Source organism: Kogia breviceps, chromosome 19 (genome assembly GCF_026419965.1).
Source record: "Kogia breviceps isolate mKogBre1 chromosome 19, mKogBre1 haplotype 1, whole genome shotgun sequence".
NCBI classification, from domain to species: Eukaryota; Metazoa; Chordata; class Mammalia; order Artiodactyla; family Physeteridae; genus Kogia; species Kogia breviceps.
The window spans coordinates 21,221,632-21,238,156 of NC_081328.1; the positions used below are offsets into that span (position 1 = coordinate 21,221,632).

A 16,525-nucleotide genomic window follows, 5' to 3' on the forward strand; every position below is an offset into this window, starting at 1 on the left:
GATGTGGCGGCCCCAGTGGCTGCCTCGAGAGGGATCTGAAGTTGGATCACCTGGGTTCTCATCCTGCCTTTCTCCTTTACCAAGTGTGTGGCCTCGGGCTTGTGATTTAACCTCTCCCCATCTCATCTCTATCATGGGCACCACCATAGCACATGCCTCATTGGTTGTTGAAACGATTACATGAAATGATGCATGCAACTTGTGTAGAATTGGGCCTGGCCGAGTCATGGAGTAAGTGGGCAGTAATTGAGAGCTGTTATTATTCTGTTATCCTAATTATCATATTCAGCAGGAGAGAGACCCTTCCCAGGCTGGGCTCCAGCCCTTGAGAAGGGGCCCACTTCGTGTCCTCTCCTGCCCCCTCAGGCCCTAGCTGGACTGCTGCACCTCGGCAACACCCGGTTTGCTGACTCCGGGAATGAAGCCCAGCCCTGCCCACTGATGGACGATGCTAACTGTGAGTGCAGGGATGGGGGACCTGCACCTCAGGCTTTGGTCGGACACCCAGGGAGCAAGGCAGGCCCTGCCGGAAAAGAGGCAACATTTGGTGGGATCGGGTGGGAAGGCCAGAAGGTGAAATTTGGAATCAGTGCCCTTGAAGCCATAGCTATAGGGGCCCTGCCCCGGAGAAGTTACTCCTCATCCCATCTCTGCTGCAGCAGATAGCATCTTACAGATAAGAAAATGAGAGTTGGAGGGTTTATAAAGTGGTTTATCCCACTCATGGCCATGTGGACTGGCACACAGAAACCCTGGGTTCAAGTCCTGCCTCTGCCTTGGCCAAGCCTCCTCACCCACCTGCACCCGGCTTCACTCTGCCCCATTGGGTGGGTCGTGGTTCCACTGTGGTGACTTCACGGGGCCTTGTGCAGTGGGATGTTTGGATGGAGGGTGTCTGTGCCCCCCAGGCTCTGTCAGGACAGCGGCCTCACTGCTGCGGCTCCCAGAAGACCCTCTGCTGGAGACACTGCGGATTCGAACCATCAGGGCAGGCAGGCGGCAGCAGGTGTTCCGGAAGCCCTGCTCCCGGGCCGAGTGTGACACCCGTAGAGACTGTCTGGCCAAACTGGTCTATGCACGGTGAGTGCTCTGGGCCCTGCCCTCCTCCCAGGCCCCCCCATCTGGAGCTGGAACAGACCCCTCAGGCAGTACAGCTGGGCCCAGGATGAGGGCTGCCAGATAAAGCAGACGGGTTCCCTGCCCTGCTCCCCAGACCCTGGGGGGGCAGGAGGGAGTGGCTCCTGGGCTTTCCCCGAGCAAGGCCCTTGGCTTGATTCTGGACTACTCTGCGTGGAAAAGTTGCCACCTGGCCTAGATTCAGCATGTTATTAAAGTACCGGAGCCTGCCTTGACCTTGGTGATAGGTGAGGAAGGCCTGCCTGCCTCTCTGCTGGCAAGGCCGGCCCCAGAGGTGATGTGGGTCCCTCCCAGGTCCAGGTGCAGACCCATGGGTGAATAGGCTTCTCTGTCTCTGTGTGCCCTTGTACTCTTGGTAGTCACCTGGGGAATTTGCTAGATGGTGGTAGAGCCAGGAGCTTTGCCCACAGTCTTGAGCAACACTGCAGCAAGTGGAGCCCAGAACAGGGGGAAGGTGGGGGTCCTGTCCTTTTCCTGTTGGTTCTGTGGGCATCTCTACCTTTTGGCCATGTGGTTAAGGAGTGATCTGTTACTCTAGGTTCTGAGACCCTTTGGGGTGCCATTGAGGGTGTCTGGGGGCCCAAGATCCTCTGAAATTATGGGACAGAACACGTGTGTGTGTGTGCGCGCGTGTGCATGTGCTTATAGGAACTTGGGTACCTGTGGAGAGGGTCCCCCTGCTTTCACAAACTTCTCAAGAGCTAAGAACCTGAGCAGCTCTGCTAAGGGAATAAGATCCTCTGAGTGAAAATGGCCCAGGGCAGCTGGGCCCAGACTGAACCCAGCTCAGCAAGGTACTCTGTTTTCACTCCCTAGAAGCGAATTTCAGGTCATAATTTGAGGCCAAAGATTTTTAAAGCTTTTGTGTCAAATCACTGCAAAATGAGCAGGTAAAGTGTGATGATCACAGACACAGTGAGTCTCTACTCATGGATCATTTTACACACAGCATACAGGTCATTGTATCACTAGGTCACTCATTTTTAGTACCTCAAATGGGTATTTGAAGCCCTTGTTTCAAAAATAAGAATCATTTACTGAATTGAAAAATAGTTGCAGAGCAATTACTTAAACGGTAAGGAAGAAACCCTTATATAGTATCATATGTGTCACCACGTTGTACAGCAACCATCCCGTCATCTCAGGGGCAACGGTTCCAGAGTGCAGGATGCCACTGTCCACCTCGGGTGACTCGGGGGCCCCCTCGTGCAGGACGGAGTAAGGGGATATGGTGGGGCCCTGAGCTCTGGCCTCCGCAGGCCGAGGTTTGCAGGGGAGTCCAGTGAACTCAGTTCTTCACAATCCCACCCAGAGCTGCCTGTCAGCCCCTTCTTATCAAGATGCAGCTGGGTGTCGGGCCAGGGGACTGAGGCAGACCCACTCCCTCTCTAGCCCCAGAGGCTATACTGGACCTCAGTGGTATCACAGGTTCAGTTCCAGACCACCACAATAAAGTGAGTCACACAAATTTCTTGGTTTCATGGTGCATAGCAATGTTATATTTACACCAGACTGTAGACTATTAAGTGTGCAATAGCTTTATGTCCAAAAGAACAATGTGCATAACTTAATTTTAAAATAACGCTGTTGGGAAAATGGTGCTGATAGACTTGCTCGATGCAGGGTTGCCACAGACCTTCAATTTGTAAAACACGCAATAAAGCAAAGCACAGTAAAAAGGGATGTGCCTGCAGTTGGTCCCGTGCTCAGTCTTGCTCGTGGACAGGCCAGGCCTTCGTGTGCCCGGGAACATGCATGACCACAGCCTGCATGTGTAGTAGGTCAAGACAGGATGGGCAGGACACGAGAGGAGAGTGTCTAGCCCTTGACCTGTCAGGCTCAGAAGACAGGCCCTCCAAGGTGTGGCACCCAGGCTGGAGGGACAGTCCTGCCACCCCTCAGGCTCAGCCTGACGCCTCTCACCAGAGCCCACTCCCCCCACCCCACCCCAACAGGCTGTTTGACTGGCTGGTATCGGTGATCAACAGCAGCATCTGTGCGGACCCTGACTCCTGGACCACTTTCATAGGTAGCAGGGGCTCACCCTCCAGGAACCCTCCTTCAGAAAAAGAACAGGAGGGCCGGTACAGAGAGCAGAGCCCTGGGTCTACTGCGGGACTCCGGGCAGCTCCTTTCCCTCCTCTGCACCTGTCTCCTCACCCTCCACCAGTGTGTGGGCGAGCTCTCTTCTCTCCGGTGCCTGCATCTGACTGTCCGTAGCTCTCCAGGCAGGCTCAGCTGGAGACCGGGCCACGAGGGCCCCTTCTCTCCCCAGAGACCCATCTCCGGTCTCAGGAGAGTAGTGGGGGACGGTGAAGGAGCTAGATTAGAAGGGACATGGGGGACATGGTAACATCATTGGAACCTGCTAGGGGAGGAAGTAAAGCTCAGAAGCGTCGGTGGAGTTTGCTCACAGAATGGTGGAATTGTAGGCACCAACTGAGCCCGTGAGACTCAGGCTGTCCGAACCGGGTTGGACATACAGCGTTCCCCGGGATCTGGTCCCCTGACACCTCGTTTGGCCTCTTCCTGCTCTGATCTCTGAGGGGACAGGAGGCTGCCCTGGGAACCACGCTGGGCTGGGAGGTACTCTGCTCACCGCTGGGTATCGTGCTCGGGCTGCCAAGCATGAGGCTTTACCCTGGGCTCCTGTCGTCCCGTGGGTCTCGCCTCCTCCTGCATTGCCCCACGGGGTCTCCCCTTCCTCCCAGGCCTGCTGGACGTGTACGGGTTTGAGTCGTTCCCCACCAACAGTCTGGAACAGTTGTGCATCAACTATGCCAACGAGAAGCTGCAGCAGCACTTCGTGGCTCACTACCTCAGGGCCCAGCAGGTGAGGGGTAGGGTGGTCCTGCGTCCTCTCTTTCTCCCTGGCCCCCAGCCCCGTCGCTGGATCTGACCGGGCATCTTCGGTTCCTTCTTTGACACCGCTCTGGAACGGGCTGTGGTGCTGAGGCCAGCCGTGGGATGGCCAGCTGGACCTCAGACCACAGCTGCCTTCTGCCACCCCACTCCCACTTCCCCAGGAGGAGTACACAGCTGAGGGCCTGGAGTGGTCGACTGTCAGCTACCAGGACAACCAGACCTGTTTGGATCTCATCGAGGGGAGCCCCATCAGCATCTGCTCCCTCATAAATGAGGTGGGAGGGTCAGCTAGTGTGCAGAACACCCGAGTGGGGCTTTGGGCTTCTCTGGAACCTTGAAGACCATCCTGTGCCCTCTGTGTGCCTCTTTCTCTCCATCTGCATAATGGGTTTGCTAGCCCTATAACCCCTCCTTTTCCAGGTCACTGTGATTCTCCCATGGGTCCACGGGGTGGGGACTGTGAGGGCTGTGAGCCCCTCTCGCTTGGTGGCTGACCACCTGTCCCATCCTGGCCCACACAGGAATGCCGCCTTAATCGGCCAAGCAGTGCAGCCCAGCTCCAGACACGCGTTGAGAGTGCCCTGGCGGGCAGCCCCTGCCTGGGCCACAACAAGCTCAGCCGGGAGCCCAGCTTCATCGTGGTGCATTATGCGGGGTCCGTGCGGTACCACACCGCAGGCCTGGTGGAGAAGAACAAGGTGAGGGCTGGGCCGTGGCCCCTGCGTGAAATGAGACGCTGAGTCATTCATTGCTGCATGTGTGTGGAAGCTTCTATCGTGCATCCTCCCCTCCTGAACATCCTCCCGAATCCAGGGTCGCCTCTTGGGCCCTCCTGTCTGAGGTCTCTGCTCATCAGGCACAACCTGCCCAGAAATGACTGCCTTTCCTGGCTTCTAGGCACCCAGTAGACCGGCTCTGAGTCTCTTGGGCTCAGGCCCTGCCCTTCTTCTGGGGCCTGGGTGAGCTGGGCTGGCAGCCCGTGGGCAGCACCACGCCTGCTCTCACCCTTGTCCTTGTCCTTTCCCCACAGGACCCCATCCCCCCTGAGCTGACCAGGCTCCTACAGCAGTCCCAGGACCCCCTGCTCAAGGTGCTGTTTCCTGCTGACCCTGAAGAGAAGTCCCAGGAGGAGCCCTCTGGCCAGAGCAGGGCCCCTGTGTTGACCGTGGTGTCCAAGTTCAAGGTGGGTCTGGTGGTGCTGATGCGACGTGCTTGGTTCACTCATCAATCTCCAGTGCTTACCAAGCACCTCCCGGGATCAGTGCTGTGTGCCGGGAGCCCTGAGGAGTCAGGTAGCCATGGTCCTGGTCCACGGGAGATAGAGACCGGAAACGAACAGAGGGACTGTGTGTGTAGTTGACGTGACAGGAAGCCTGGAGGCCCGTGGGTGGCAGTGTGGCCTTTCGCCCACTGCTGATAGGGTGATCATGGAAGAGCAGGAGTTACCTGAACCTCTGTGACTGGCCCACTCCCAGTTCCCTAGCTTCCCGCTCAAACTCTGTCCTCGGCCAGAGCAGACTTGTCCCCTCCTGCCGTCGCTCAGCCCTTGCACGTTCTGCTCTACCACCCCTCAGCTCCACCCTCGCTCCCACCCTCCATGCCACTTCTCTTAGTTTATTCCTTGTCCTCCTTGCAACCGCAGCCTTCTCATCACCTCCCACAGGAGGCAACCAGGGGAGCCCAGGTTTGGTTAGCCCTTTCCTGCCCAGCCTCAGACACACCACTGAGAGAGCCCATCCCACGTCTGCAAGGCCCGTTAGGCCCTGAGCTGTGAGACGACGGCAGATGGCCATGTCGTAGCCCTGGCAAGGCTTCCGGCACACAGGACGGGCTTAGTCGCCCGAACGGCTGTCACCCGAACAAATGGCAGGGGGTTCTGAGATGCTTCTCTTCTGGAAAGGTTGCTCTGGTGGGGGGTGGCTGAGACCAGATGCAGGGAGACCAACCAGGTGGGGAGGGCCACAGGTCAAGAAGGGTCCCTGGAGGCGGAGGTGAGGAGTGGAGTGTGCTTTGGGCGCACCCAGTGAGAGCTGCCAGGAGTCATTCAGGGCGTGTGAGGATCCAGGTCTCGGGGCTGGGAGGGCTGCTTGGAGGTATCACTAACCAGGGCCCAGCCAGTGCCCCCCCAGCAGCCTGACGCACGGTCTCTCCCCTCTGTAGGCCTCCCTGGAGCAGCTTCTGCAGGTCCTGCATAGCACCACACCCCACTACATTCGCTGCATCAAGCCCAACAGCCAGGGCCGGGCGCAGATGTTCCACCAAGAGGAGGTAATTCACACTGGGCCAGAACGGCTTTGTGGAGAGTCCTATTCGACCAAGACCCTTGGAGGGGTAAGGGGCAGGACGTCTGCTCCAAATGGAGTGACATTAGGGAGGGCTTATCTCCTTAGCTCTGGCAGGACAGTTGTGTACAGTTGTGTGGTCTGTGTACTGCACGGTGGCCCAACCACAGGAGGCAAGTAGGGGCTACAGTGCATCTTGCTGTCTGCTCACCAAGCCACGTGCCCTGACAAGAGACTGAGGCTGCCCAGAGGAATGGGTGTCTTTTGTGATTAGCTGAAAGTCTGTGTCACCTTACAGACCAGACACAGTGCACTGTTTCTGATGGAAGGATAGTTTCTAAAATTTGCACAAAAGTACTCTGTGGCCAGCAGCTGCCCTTTGCCCTTTGGAGGGATGTGGTAGAGGTATGAGAGCTGGACGATGCTGGAGAGTGTCCCACAGTCGACTGGCAGGTATGACCTTAGGCTTCATAGTCAGGACCACTGCTCTGTGGTAGAGACCTTGGTTGGGTCCCGGAAGCATCTTCACAGTATAACCTCTCCAGCCTCTTAGCTGTGGCTCACTCTATTGAGTGCAGAATATAAAATAAATAAAAAAGAGGAATTGGATTGGGCTGCATTTTGAGGCAAAGATGGAAGCAGTGAGACAGCCAGGAATAGCATTGGCCTCAGCTGTACCAGAAGCCAGGCTTCAGATAAGGGGACCTGGGGCCACCAGGACCCTTTTTAACAGGGAGATTTTCTCAAGGTCCCTTGATTTCTCACTGCCCTAAAGACTGTCTGCCCATCAGGAGAGCCTGCAGATCCACACCAGCAGGGCGGCATTTGGGGCCTGCTGACCCCATGCTGCAGCCCTGTCTCCCCACCCCTGCAGGTCCTGAGCCAGCTGGAGGCCTGTGGCCTCGTGGAGACCATCCACATCAGTGCCGCCGGCTTCCCCATCCGGTGAGTGGGCTGGTCCATCCAGTGCAGGGGGCAGGGCCAATGCCAGGATGGAGCTTAGGGCGCAGGGCAGACAAGAGCCTGACCAGCCCAGAGCAGGATGTGGAGATAAAGAGAAAGAGGCAGGTCCACAGAAGTCGCCCTGGAGCTCTAGGGCTGCGCTCACTTTCTGTGGCCTGTTTTGTGGAGGCACCGTGTCTGGTGTGTATCAGTGAATAAGAAAGGTGAGTCTTGCCCTCTTAGGGTGTGCATCGCTGTGGAAAGGAACAAAAAGTGCCATTAGGTGGACAAATGGGGAAGGGGTCAGGACTGCTCAGGGAGGGGCCCTCTGAGCAGCTCAGGCCTAGGGAAGCAAAGCCAAGGGGCCAGCCTGGGAAGACTTGGAGGAGGGGAGAGTATTCGAGACCCAGGGAACAGCAACCCCAAAGTTCCCAGGTTAGGCCCTGAGAGATGCTAAAGTGACCGGAGCACACACAACAGACGGGGGGAAGTGGGGAGGCTCTAGGCCACGTGAAGGCTACGGTCTTCCTGAGGGCTGTGGGAGCCGCGGGGCGTTGGAAGCAGGGCATGCTGCGTGCTCGTTCATGTTCCGTGGCTGCTGTGCGGAGGCTGCCCTAGGGTCAGGCAAGGAGGGAGGATGGTGGCCCAGTGAAAAATGGAGAGAAGTGGGTAAAAGTGGAGTGTGGCTTGCCATAGAAATGGGACTGTGAATGGCTAGACCGTGGGGTACGGGGAAGGGGAGCAGTCGACTTCCAGGCTTCCATCTGAGGCAAGTGGATGAATCAGGACACAGGATGGTCTGGGGGAAAGGGGAGGGGAGGGGAGAGTCCGGTTTGAAATGGAGGGGCACGTGAGGGTCTGTCCTCAGTGACCTTTTTTTCTTTTTTTTTTTTTTTTTTGCGGTACGCGGGCCTCTCACTGTTGTGGCCTCTCCCGCTGCGGAGCACAGGCTCCAGACGCGCAGGCTCAGTGGCGTTGGTTCGTGGGCCCAGCCGCTCCGCAGCATGTGGGATCTTCCCAGACCGGGGCACGAACCCGTGTCCCCTGCATCAGCAGGCGGACTCTCAACCACTGCGCCACCAGGGAAGCCCCTGTCCTCAGTGACTTTTAACACCGTGAGCAAGGAGATCACAGCGGGGCAGGGAGGTCTGAGGCCATTCCCTGAGGAACGCTCACGTTTAGAGAGGGTGGATGACGAGAAACCAGCAACAACTTGGAGGGGGTCGGGGTGAAGGAGGAAGCCAGAACCGTGGGTGTCCTGGAGGCTGAGAGCGAGCGAGCTTTACAAGGGAGAGGGGTCCGCTGGGCACCTGCTGCCTAGAGGCTGGTCAGAGCACTGACTCCTGGAGTTGCTGGCCACGCTGGTGCAGTTTTGGGGACAGAAGCCAGACTCAGGAGGAGGAAGTACCGCTGTGTAGAGAAGCGCTGCCGTGACGGGGAGCCGAGACCCCGGGAGGCAGTGGAGGGGGCCGTGGCGTCAGAGGGGAGATGTGCTGAGCCCCGTGTGCATGGCAGGAGTGACCCAGGTGTCTGGGGAGAGGCTGGCGAGCCCCTTCGGGAGGAGGCAGGCTGCAAATCCCCTCTAAAAGAGTGAGGCTCTGTCTGGGTAGGACCAAGGCTGCAGGAGCAGGAGGCCCAACATAAAGTGGTCTCCGCTGGCTTCCCGCCAAGGGGCCCTAGTAATGTCATCTGCTCGGTGGGCACAGTCAGGGCAACACCTCACTGGTGGTTGAGCAGATTAAACAGTGACTCCTGGCTCACGGCCAAAGTCACTTCATCTCTCCTTCCGCCTGCTTTGGCTTCCAGGGTCTCTCACCGGAACTTCCTGGAGCGGTATGAGTTACTGAGAAGGCTCTGTCCTGGCGCAGCCCCCAGCCCCCATGGCCCACCTCCAGACGAAGGGCGCCCAGGTGAGGGCACCCCTCTGCCAGTCACTTGTTCACCCGGTTTCCTGAGCACCTACCTGGGCCATCTCAGGGCGAGGGGCTAGGGCTTCAGAGATGAAAAAAACACAGCCCTGCCCTCATGGCTCCTGGCTCAGTGGGGTAAACAGACTAAAAGAAGACAAACAATGGGGAAAGTGGAGACACAGAGTTAGGAACAGGATGCTGTGGGTGGTGCTAGAGAGGTATGATGAATCGAGAAGGCTTCCTGAAGGAGGTGGTGTCTGAGGCTAGATGGGATTAGCCAGGTGAGGGGCATTCCACAGGCAGGGACAGCACTGTGTGTGCCAGGAGCTCCAGGCTGTTCCGTGTTGCTGGCTCGTAAGGGCAGAGAACAGTAGGCGGTGAGGCTGGGGGACAGGCAGGCCCACTCGCAGAAGCTGGACCTTCTCCTCCAGGCAGATGGGAGGCATTTCGGGGGAGGAAGGGAGTGGCGTCAGCCTCATGCTTTCTGGAGGCTACCGTGGGGCGCCCCGTGGTTGGCCAGAGGGGAGAGAAGCTAGAGATGTGGGGCCGAGAAATGTTGGGAAGGAATTGGCCAGACTTGACAAGCATGTGATTCGATGTAGAGGGAGAGGAGAGGAGAGAATTAGCCATGCCCGGCTGGTGGGAAAGAGAGGTTTGGGGAGGCTGCCAAGCCCTGCCCGGCCAGTGGAGACATCCGCAAGGTACCGGACAGCTCCCACCTCAGGGGAAAGGCCTGGTCTGCTGGGGTTGTTGGGCCTAGGCACAGGTGGAGGGAGAAGAGGCCAAGGGTAGGAGACACACACAGACAGACACACACACACACCACACACACACACCCCAGGGCCAGCAGAGCCCAGGCAGTACACACACACACACACACACACACACACACACACACACACACCCCCAGGGCCAGCAGAGCCCAGGCAGTACACACACACACACACACACACCCAGGGCCAGCAGAGCCCAGGCAGTACACACACACACATACACACACACACACACACACACACACCCAGGGCCAGCAGAGCCCAGGCAGTACACACACACACACACACACACACACACACACACACCCAGGGCCAGCACAGCCCAGGCAGTACACACACACACACCCACCCAGGGCCAGCAGAGCCCAGGCAGTACGTATTTCCCTCTCTTGGGCGCGATTTTGTCACTTTCCTTTCATCCTTTCTCCCCACCTCTCTCTCCCCCTTTCTCCATGGTGTGCTGTTCTGTTCTGTCTCTTGCCCAAAGCCCCTGGTTGATTTTGCTGCTGTCTCTCGTCTGCGGCGTTTCCTTTGGCAGCCTCCAGAGAGGCACTGGGCAGCTAAAGGTGGTCAGAGCCCAGAGCCCTCAGGTAAATCCTCCCTGTGCAGGAGCCGGCCCTGCTAGGTGTGGGAGGGCAGGCGGGGGACCCGGCGGGCCTCCATGGGACTGGGGTTTGTTCCCCCTTTTCCCATCAGTGGCGGGGGGGGGCCCAGGCGCAGAGGGAGCGGCCCGGCTGCCCTGTTTGGCCCTCAGCATGTTTGGGGCCGTAGGAACAGATGCTGACTAAGCAGCCTGGCAGTCCACGTGGGAGTCAAGGCACCTGGTGCCCTCTGCCACCCTGCCCAAAGGGACCCACAGGAATGGAGGCTGTAAGCCAGTCCAGGGCACAGCCTCAAGTAGGATTTGGAGATTCCTCCCAACAGCCCAGGACCAGAGGGACAGTGGGAGGCTACCTCTGGCCCCCTCCCAAAAGGAGGTAGAAATGGTTAGAGGCAAGAACAGCAGCAAAGAATCCTGTGGAATGTTAGGGAGACCAGACCAGTTTCTTAAGGCCACAGAAGTGTGTAGACGATGAAGCACTGATGGGACCTCTGTCTCCGTCCCCCAGAATGGTCTCCAGGCTCCGAGCAGGCCACGCTGCAAGCCCTCCTCCAGGACATCCTCCACACTCTGCCAGCCCTGGCTCGGGCACCAGCTGAGGCCACACCGGCCCCAGTGCACTGTGGCAGGACCAAGGTGTTCATGACTGACTCCGCGGTAAGCTGGTTTGGGATGAGGAGTGGCCGGCCACGTGCTGTCCTTAGCAGGACGGTCTGGGCCCTCCTGAGGGCAGGGGGAGGAGAGGCTGAGGGCCTCAGTGGATGCCCCTTCTCCCAGCTGGAGCTTCTGGAACACGGGCGTGCCCAGGTGCTGGAGCAGTGTGCCCGCTGCATCCAGGGTGGCTGGAGGCGACACTGGGGCCGCAAGCAGGAGAGGCAGAGGCGGGCCGCCGTGCTCATCCAGGCAGGTAGGAGAGGTGGGGCCCTGGGCCGGCAATCATCGCTCCTGACCAGCAGGTGGGCCTAGATGAGGCCACTGTCTGCAGCTGCACATGATCCAGCCCACATGACACCTGTTTCTTTCGAAATGCTTCTGCTAGAGTCCCCCCAGACCAAAGCTGTGTCCCAGCCTCAAGAGGTTAACTGCATGTCTCTGTGGTGCGCTGGGATTCGAATTCCCTGTCCAGTTCACCCAGAGTATATCCCGTTCAGTGCAGACCAGGCCACACCACAACTAAGGGTGCTTTGTAGGTAGTAGAGGCTCAAAAGTTGCCTTTAATACCCCTTTCCCAGTCCTAGATAGCTGTTATGCCACTTTTTTTCCCCTTTATGACAACTCTTATCATTACCTGGGCTCCTGGGCGTGTTGAGTTTAATTAAGGAGAAGGTAAAAACTGAGAAGGTCTGATTAAGGAAGCAACGTATGAACCATGACACAGCAGCCTCATTTTGAAAAACAAAAATATTAGAAACCACCCAAATATCTGACAGTGGTGGAGTCATGGCTACATTATGGACGATCCTTAACTAGCTAAGAAGTGTTTTTGAAGAATATTTTTAATTTACCGGAAAAACATTTCCAACATGATGTTCAAATCTGAATGCTGAACTACACATCAAGGTGATGGCACCTTCATAAGGTGTTTGTGTGTACAGGCCTGAAAAAAAGTAAGGAAATACCGTAGAACTATCTGGGTTGGTGACTTTTATGCGTCTTTAAACTTTTTAGTTTTTCAGAATCCAAATGTGTTAGCATTTAGTCGAATAGCCCATTTTCTGAATATGACTGTACCAAAAAGAATCAGAAAATGCTGAAATTTCAAAAGAAGAAAATGAAAATTGCCCCATGATCAGCTCCCCATCCAGTCCTTCACCAGTGCGTGGGTGTATGCTGGTGTCGTTTGTGGATTCATAAGGCAGGCAAGCAAATTCAATTAGGGGTTTCCAAAAAGACAGGTAATTTTTTTAAATGCAGACAATTCAGACCCCTCTTGCTTCCTGGGCATTACCTCAGACTGAGACCGAGATGGGAGGTGACCCCGTGGCAGCTGCCCGTTTGCTATGTAGGTGTCTGTCTCCAAGCCTGGGCGGTCTGAGCTGCGGTCTGCAGAGCCAGGTCTGCTTCACGTGTTGACTTAGTCCCTCACCTCACACGGTGGCACAGGTGGCCATTCAAATGTTTACAGCTGCTCTGGTGTTGCTGCAGCCTGGTTACCGAGAGCTCTGATGAACATTTACTCTTATTTCCTGTTTCAGCCGTTCGTTCCTGGTTGACTCGGAAGCACATCCAGAGGCTGCACGCAGCTGCCACGGTCATCAAACGCACGTGGCAGGAGTGGAGGGTGAGTACTGACCTGAGAAGTCAGGGTGGGCAATGATGGACTCGGGCTGGAGTAATGGCCCCGCCACTGCAAAGCGGGCGGCCTCGTGTCCTCATGAATGGTGGACACGACACCGCCCACACCGCAGGACAGTTATGACACAGTAGAGTGGCACAAGCTAAAAACCATGGAACTGTACGCTTGAAAAGCATCAATCTTATGGTATTTCAATTAGATCTCAATAAGGCTATTATTTTCTTTTTAAATTTGTGCTTTTATTTGCCAGTGTAAGTACAGTAACCTGCCAACTTTTTTATTCTAAAAAGCATTTTACATCACAGTCCAACAAACACACATATATAATGTGTATACATATATAAAAGTGAAACAGGTTTTGCCCAAAACATCTACCCTGAGTGTTAATTCTTTTTAAGACTTTTTTTTTTTAAACTAAGGCTGAACTGCACTGATACATCTAATCACCGAAGTCCCTAGTTCATCTTAGGGTTCGCTTTATGAAGTGAACAGTGTTGCACGTTCTGTGGGTTTGGACAAAAGTATGATGACATAAAATCAGTATAACGTCATACAGAGTATTTTCACCGCTCATAAAAACTTCTGTATTCTATGTATTCATCTCCCCTCTCCTCCAAACTCCTGGCAACCAGGGATCTTTTTATTGTCTCCATTGTTTTGCCTATTGTTTTGCCTTTTCCAGAATGGCATATAGACAGAATCTATTTTTCTTTCTTCCTTGAAGAGAGGGGTTCAAAGCCTTTATGCCTATAACACCACTCATGGCCCAGCCACACACGGACCAGACAGGCTCCAGGTGGCAAACACCCCCACTAAATGCTGTAGCTTTCCTTCCAGTACTGAGCCCTGTCCCACTGGTCCCGCCCAGCAGCCATGTGCAGGTGAAGGGGGGATACGTGTTGGGTATCTGTTCATAGGAAGGCCACAAGGTTTGTGCCCCTTGTCACAATGAACCCTGATTCCTGTCGGGTGTGTTGTAAACAGATGAGCCATTTCTTCAGACCCCCTGCTCTGAGCACACCCCGAAGGCTGTTATTTTGTTTGAAGCAGCGTATGTAAGGCCTTAGCATAGCTGCCTTGGGTATAAAGTTGTGCCACATCAAACCAGGTGCCCTTCAGTTCACCTTGTTAAGCTGAATTATTAAAGAGACTTTTGGTTTCTGTGTTGCATTAAGAGAAAGCTATAAAGTGGTGTTCTTTTTTTAAGATCAGAATGGCCTTCCTTGCTTCTAAAGAACTGGATGGTGTGGAAGAACAACACCCGTCTCGAGTCACCTGTTCCCCGAGCTCCTTTCCACTGCCCCAGGCACAGACCCGGCTCCTGGGGGCGGCAACCCGCTTCTGGCCCCTGGGACTGGTCCTGGCCAACGCCGCTGTGGGTGCTCGTGGCTTCCGGAGGAAGCTGGTGGTCTTCGCCTGCCTCCCGCTCCCCGTGGGCAGCCCCAGCAGCTACACTGTCCAGACAGCACAAGAACAAGCTGGAGTCACGTCCATCCGAGCGCTGCCTCAGGTAAGCCGTGTGACGGGCGGGCTGGCCCGTCCTGCCAGGACGGCTCCAGGTCCCTCACGCCCCACTGTGGAGGGCAGGGGGCAGAGCCCAGGAGTCACAGCAGGAGCAGGGCTCAGGCTGCTAGAAGAGCCTCCTGACCCTGCTGGGGAAAGCAGAAGCCTGCGCTAGGATGAGTTTTCCAGACCCTTTCACTTCTTAAAAGCTGGCTCTAAATGTTCTAGCGTCTCTTCTGAATCACCGTGAAATCAGCCCAACTTCCAAAAAATTGTGGTCATGATGACAGCAGCTTTCTTCCCTCCAGTGGCGCCGGATTTGGCACCATGTTCTCCCCAAGTTGTAGTCTTTGGTTTATCCTATTCCAGCTGAGGAAATGACAAGCACGTGAGTCAGTGGTCCAAGAATTTATATTATGAGCAGCCAGGGAAAGAGCCAGCCAGCACAGAAGGGCTAATACCAACCTTTTACAAGGATTAGGTGACACTGACAAGGCAGAAGGAAGGAAACACTGAATTTCCTGCCAGAGGAATTCCTATAGGACATAATCTAGATAAAATCTCCATGACAACACACAGGCCAGCCAGAGTGTAAACAGAAGTGCAGTTCTTTGATCTTCCAGCTTTAAGCAGGCATAGAATGTGACAGGCCATACTCCCAGTAGGGGGGAGCTCCCTCCTAGTGTTTCATCTGTCTCGCATTGAATGGACGTGAAATTTTGTATTTTAATAGTTTTGGACTTCGCCAGTGTTTTAGAACAAGGAGAGAACAACACTGACTAACGCAATCCTGCTACTGCTGTGACTCTCACTTGGGTACTTACATGCCCCCGCCTCCCTGCATCTCTAGCGTTCACTCCGTGGGATACCTTTGGCCCTAGCACTCCTGGGAGCTGGGGTTAAGCTGCATCTCTTTCCCCAGGGTTCGATAAAGTTTCACTGCAGAAAGTCTCCACTGCGCTATGCTGACATCTGCCCTGAACCTTCGCCCAACACTGTTACTGGCTTTAATCAGATCCTGCTGGAAAGACACAGGCTGGGCCACGTGTGATCTCTCCTCACGTTCCATCCTCACCTGGCTGGGTCCTCGCTGGTGCCTTTGTTTCTCCAAGGCCTTTTCCTGCCAGCCGCCTTGCCAAAGACATCTAATCAACACACAGCTGCCAAACAACTCCCACAGCGACTCAGAGCACACGGTCGGGAGCCACGGCTCCAGCCTGCAGGCCAGGCCGGGGCGGCAGCTGCACCAGTGGCCCGGGGCGCCGATCTACGCTTCCAGCCCTGATAGGTGTCAGGGCTGGTAGCTACCAAACCTGGATTTAACTTCAGGGCCTTCACAGACCCCACCACTGCTGTCGGTGGTGCTGGACAGCAGGCACCCCGCTCCTCCAACCCCACAGGCAAAGTCAGCTTGAAATGAGCTCTAAAATTTTGGCTGGCAGAAATTTTGCCTTTACTTCCTTTAAAAGGAACGAAGCCTTACTATTTAAATATTTGTTGTTTAATGTAATTTCAAGCAACTAGATTATGAATCAAGAATGATGAACAATGCAATGCACCACAGTACCACCACCCTTTAATTTTATTTTGAAACACTGAGCAAGTTTTAACTCAAATGGGTGTGAAAACCATACCATTTATGTCTATGTCTTAACTGTACTGAAAATAAAACATTTAAAAACAACCATCTGAATGTCAAGTTCTCTCTCCATAAAGGGTTTGCCACCTGGAGTACCTCCACCCGCCTGCGCCCCAGCCTGCGGCAGTGGACGTAAGGATGTGCAGGACCTCGCCAACATCAGCCGCTCGACGTCCTAGAAAGCGCCGCCCCTGCTTAGGGCCCCACGCGAGCTGGCCTCCTGGGAGGAGCAGGCAGCAAAATAATCCACCTTAAGAATCCTCGTTCGGGGACGGTTCCACGATCCTTAAACAGCAGTCAGCAAACTCCAAAAACAAAGGCTCCTGCATGCAGGCTCGCATGAGCTTTGCCTTGTCGTCTGCCTGATCGAGGCTGACCATCAACTGTCTAAGGTGTGGACTGAGCAGTAAGCTTCTCAGCGCTGCAGACTCCCCTTAAAAACATACAGGGAAAGAGAGCCAAGCTGAGTTCAAGTGGGAATAGGCAGAGATAGCTGAAAGCCGAATGTTTCAAATGTAAGGAATACCAAGGATGTGGCATCCCCTTACCCTTTAAACCCACAAGTTAACCCAGCACT

General features: G+C 55.4%; 2 protein-coding genes and 1 non-coding gene across 25 annotated transcripts in view; 1 reads left to right on the forward strand and 2 right to left on the reverse strand.

The window, feature by feature from the left end:
* Window positions 1-15,993, forward strand: part of MYO19 (myosin XIX) — a 34,961-nt gene extending 18,968 nt beyond the window's left edge. For 4 of the 11 annotated variants that reach the window (XM_067021362.1, XM_067021365.1, XM_059047553.2 and 1 more), the window contains 15 exons: window positions 367-457; window positions 909-1,080; window positions 3,093-3,166; window positions 3,849-3,970; window positions 4,164-4,277; window positions 4,524-4,700; window positions 5,033-5,185; window positions 6,163-6,270; window positions 7,159-7,229; window positions 9,033-9,136; window positions 11,019-11,167; window positions 11,288-11,417; window positions 12,706-12,791; window positions 14,014-14,316; window positions 15,232-15,993. In XM_067021362.1, coding sequence (XP_066877463.1) covers window positions 367-457; window positions 909-1,080; window positions 3,093-3,166; window positions 3,849-3,970; window positions 4,164-4,277; window positions 4,524-4,700; window positions 5,033-5,185; window positions 6,163-6,270; window positions 7,159-7,229; window positions 9,033-9,136; window positions 11,019-11,167; window positions 11,288-11,417; window positions 12,706-12,791; window positions 14,014-14,316; window positions 15,232-15,360 — 1,983 coding nt within the window. In that variant the 3' untranslated portion in view covers window positions 15,361-15,993. Of the gene's footprint in view, window positions 1-366; window positions 458-908; window positions 1,081-3,092; window positions 3,167-3,848; window positions 3,971-4,163; window positions 4,278-4,523; window positions 4,701-5,032; window positions 5,186-6,162; window positions 6,271-7,158; window positions 7,230-9,032; window positions 9,137-10,396; window positions 10,500-11,018; window positions 11,168-11,287; window positions 11,418-12,705; window positions 12,792-14,013; window positions 14,317-15,231 lie in introns of those variants that run through there. The other 7 variants (XR_010838205.1, XR_010838204.1, XM_067021363.1 and 4 more) reach the window with 7 other exon arrangements.
* ZNHIT3 (zinc finger HIT-type containing 3) overlaps window positions 13,698-16,525 on the reverse strand; it is a 43,654-nt gene continuing 40,826 nt past the window's right edge. For all 13 annotated transcript variants that reach the window (XM_059047589.2, XM_067021378.1, XM_067021375.1 and 10 more), the window contains one exon: window positions 13,698-16,381. In XM_059047589.2, coding sequence (XP_058903572.1) covers window positions 16,200-16,381 — 182 coding nt within the window. In that variant the 3' untranslated portion in view covers window positions 13,698-16,199. The remainder of the gene's footprint in view (window positions 16,382-16,525) is intronic.
* On the reverse strand, window positions 13,701-13,830 carry LOC131747169 (small nucleolar RNA SNORA11). Its single transcript, XR_009332799.1, has one exon. It is a non-coding gene; the product is annotated as a small nucleolar RNA SNORA11 (small nucleolar RNA).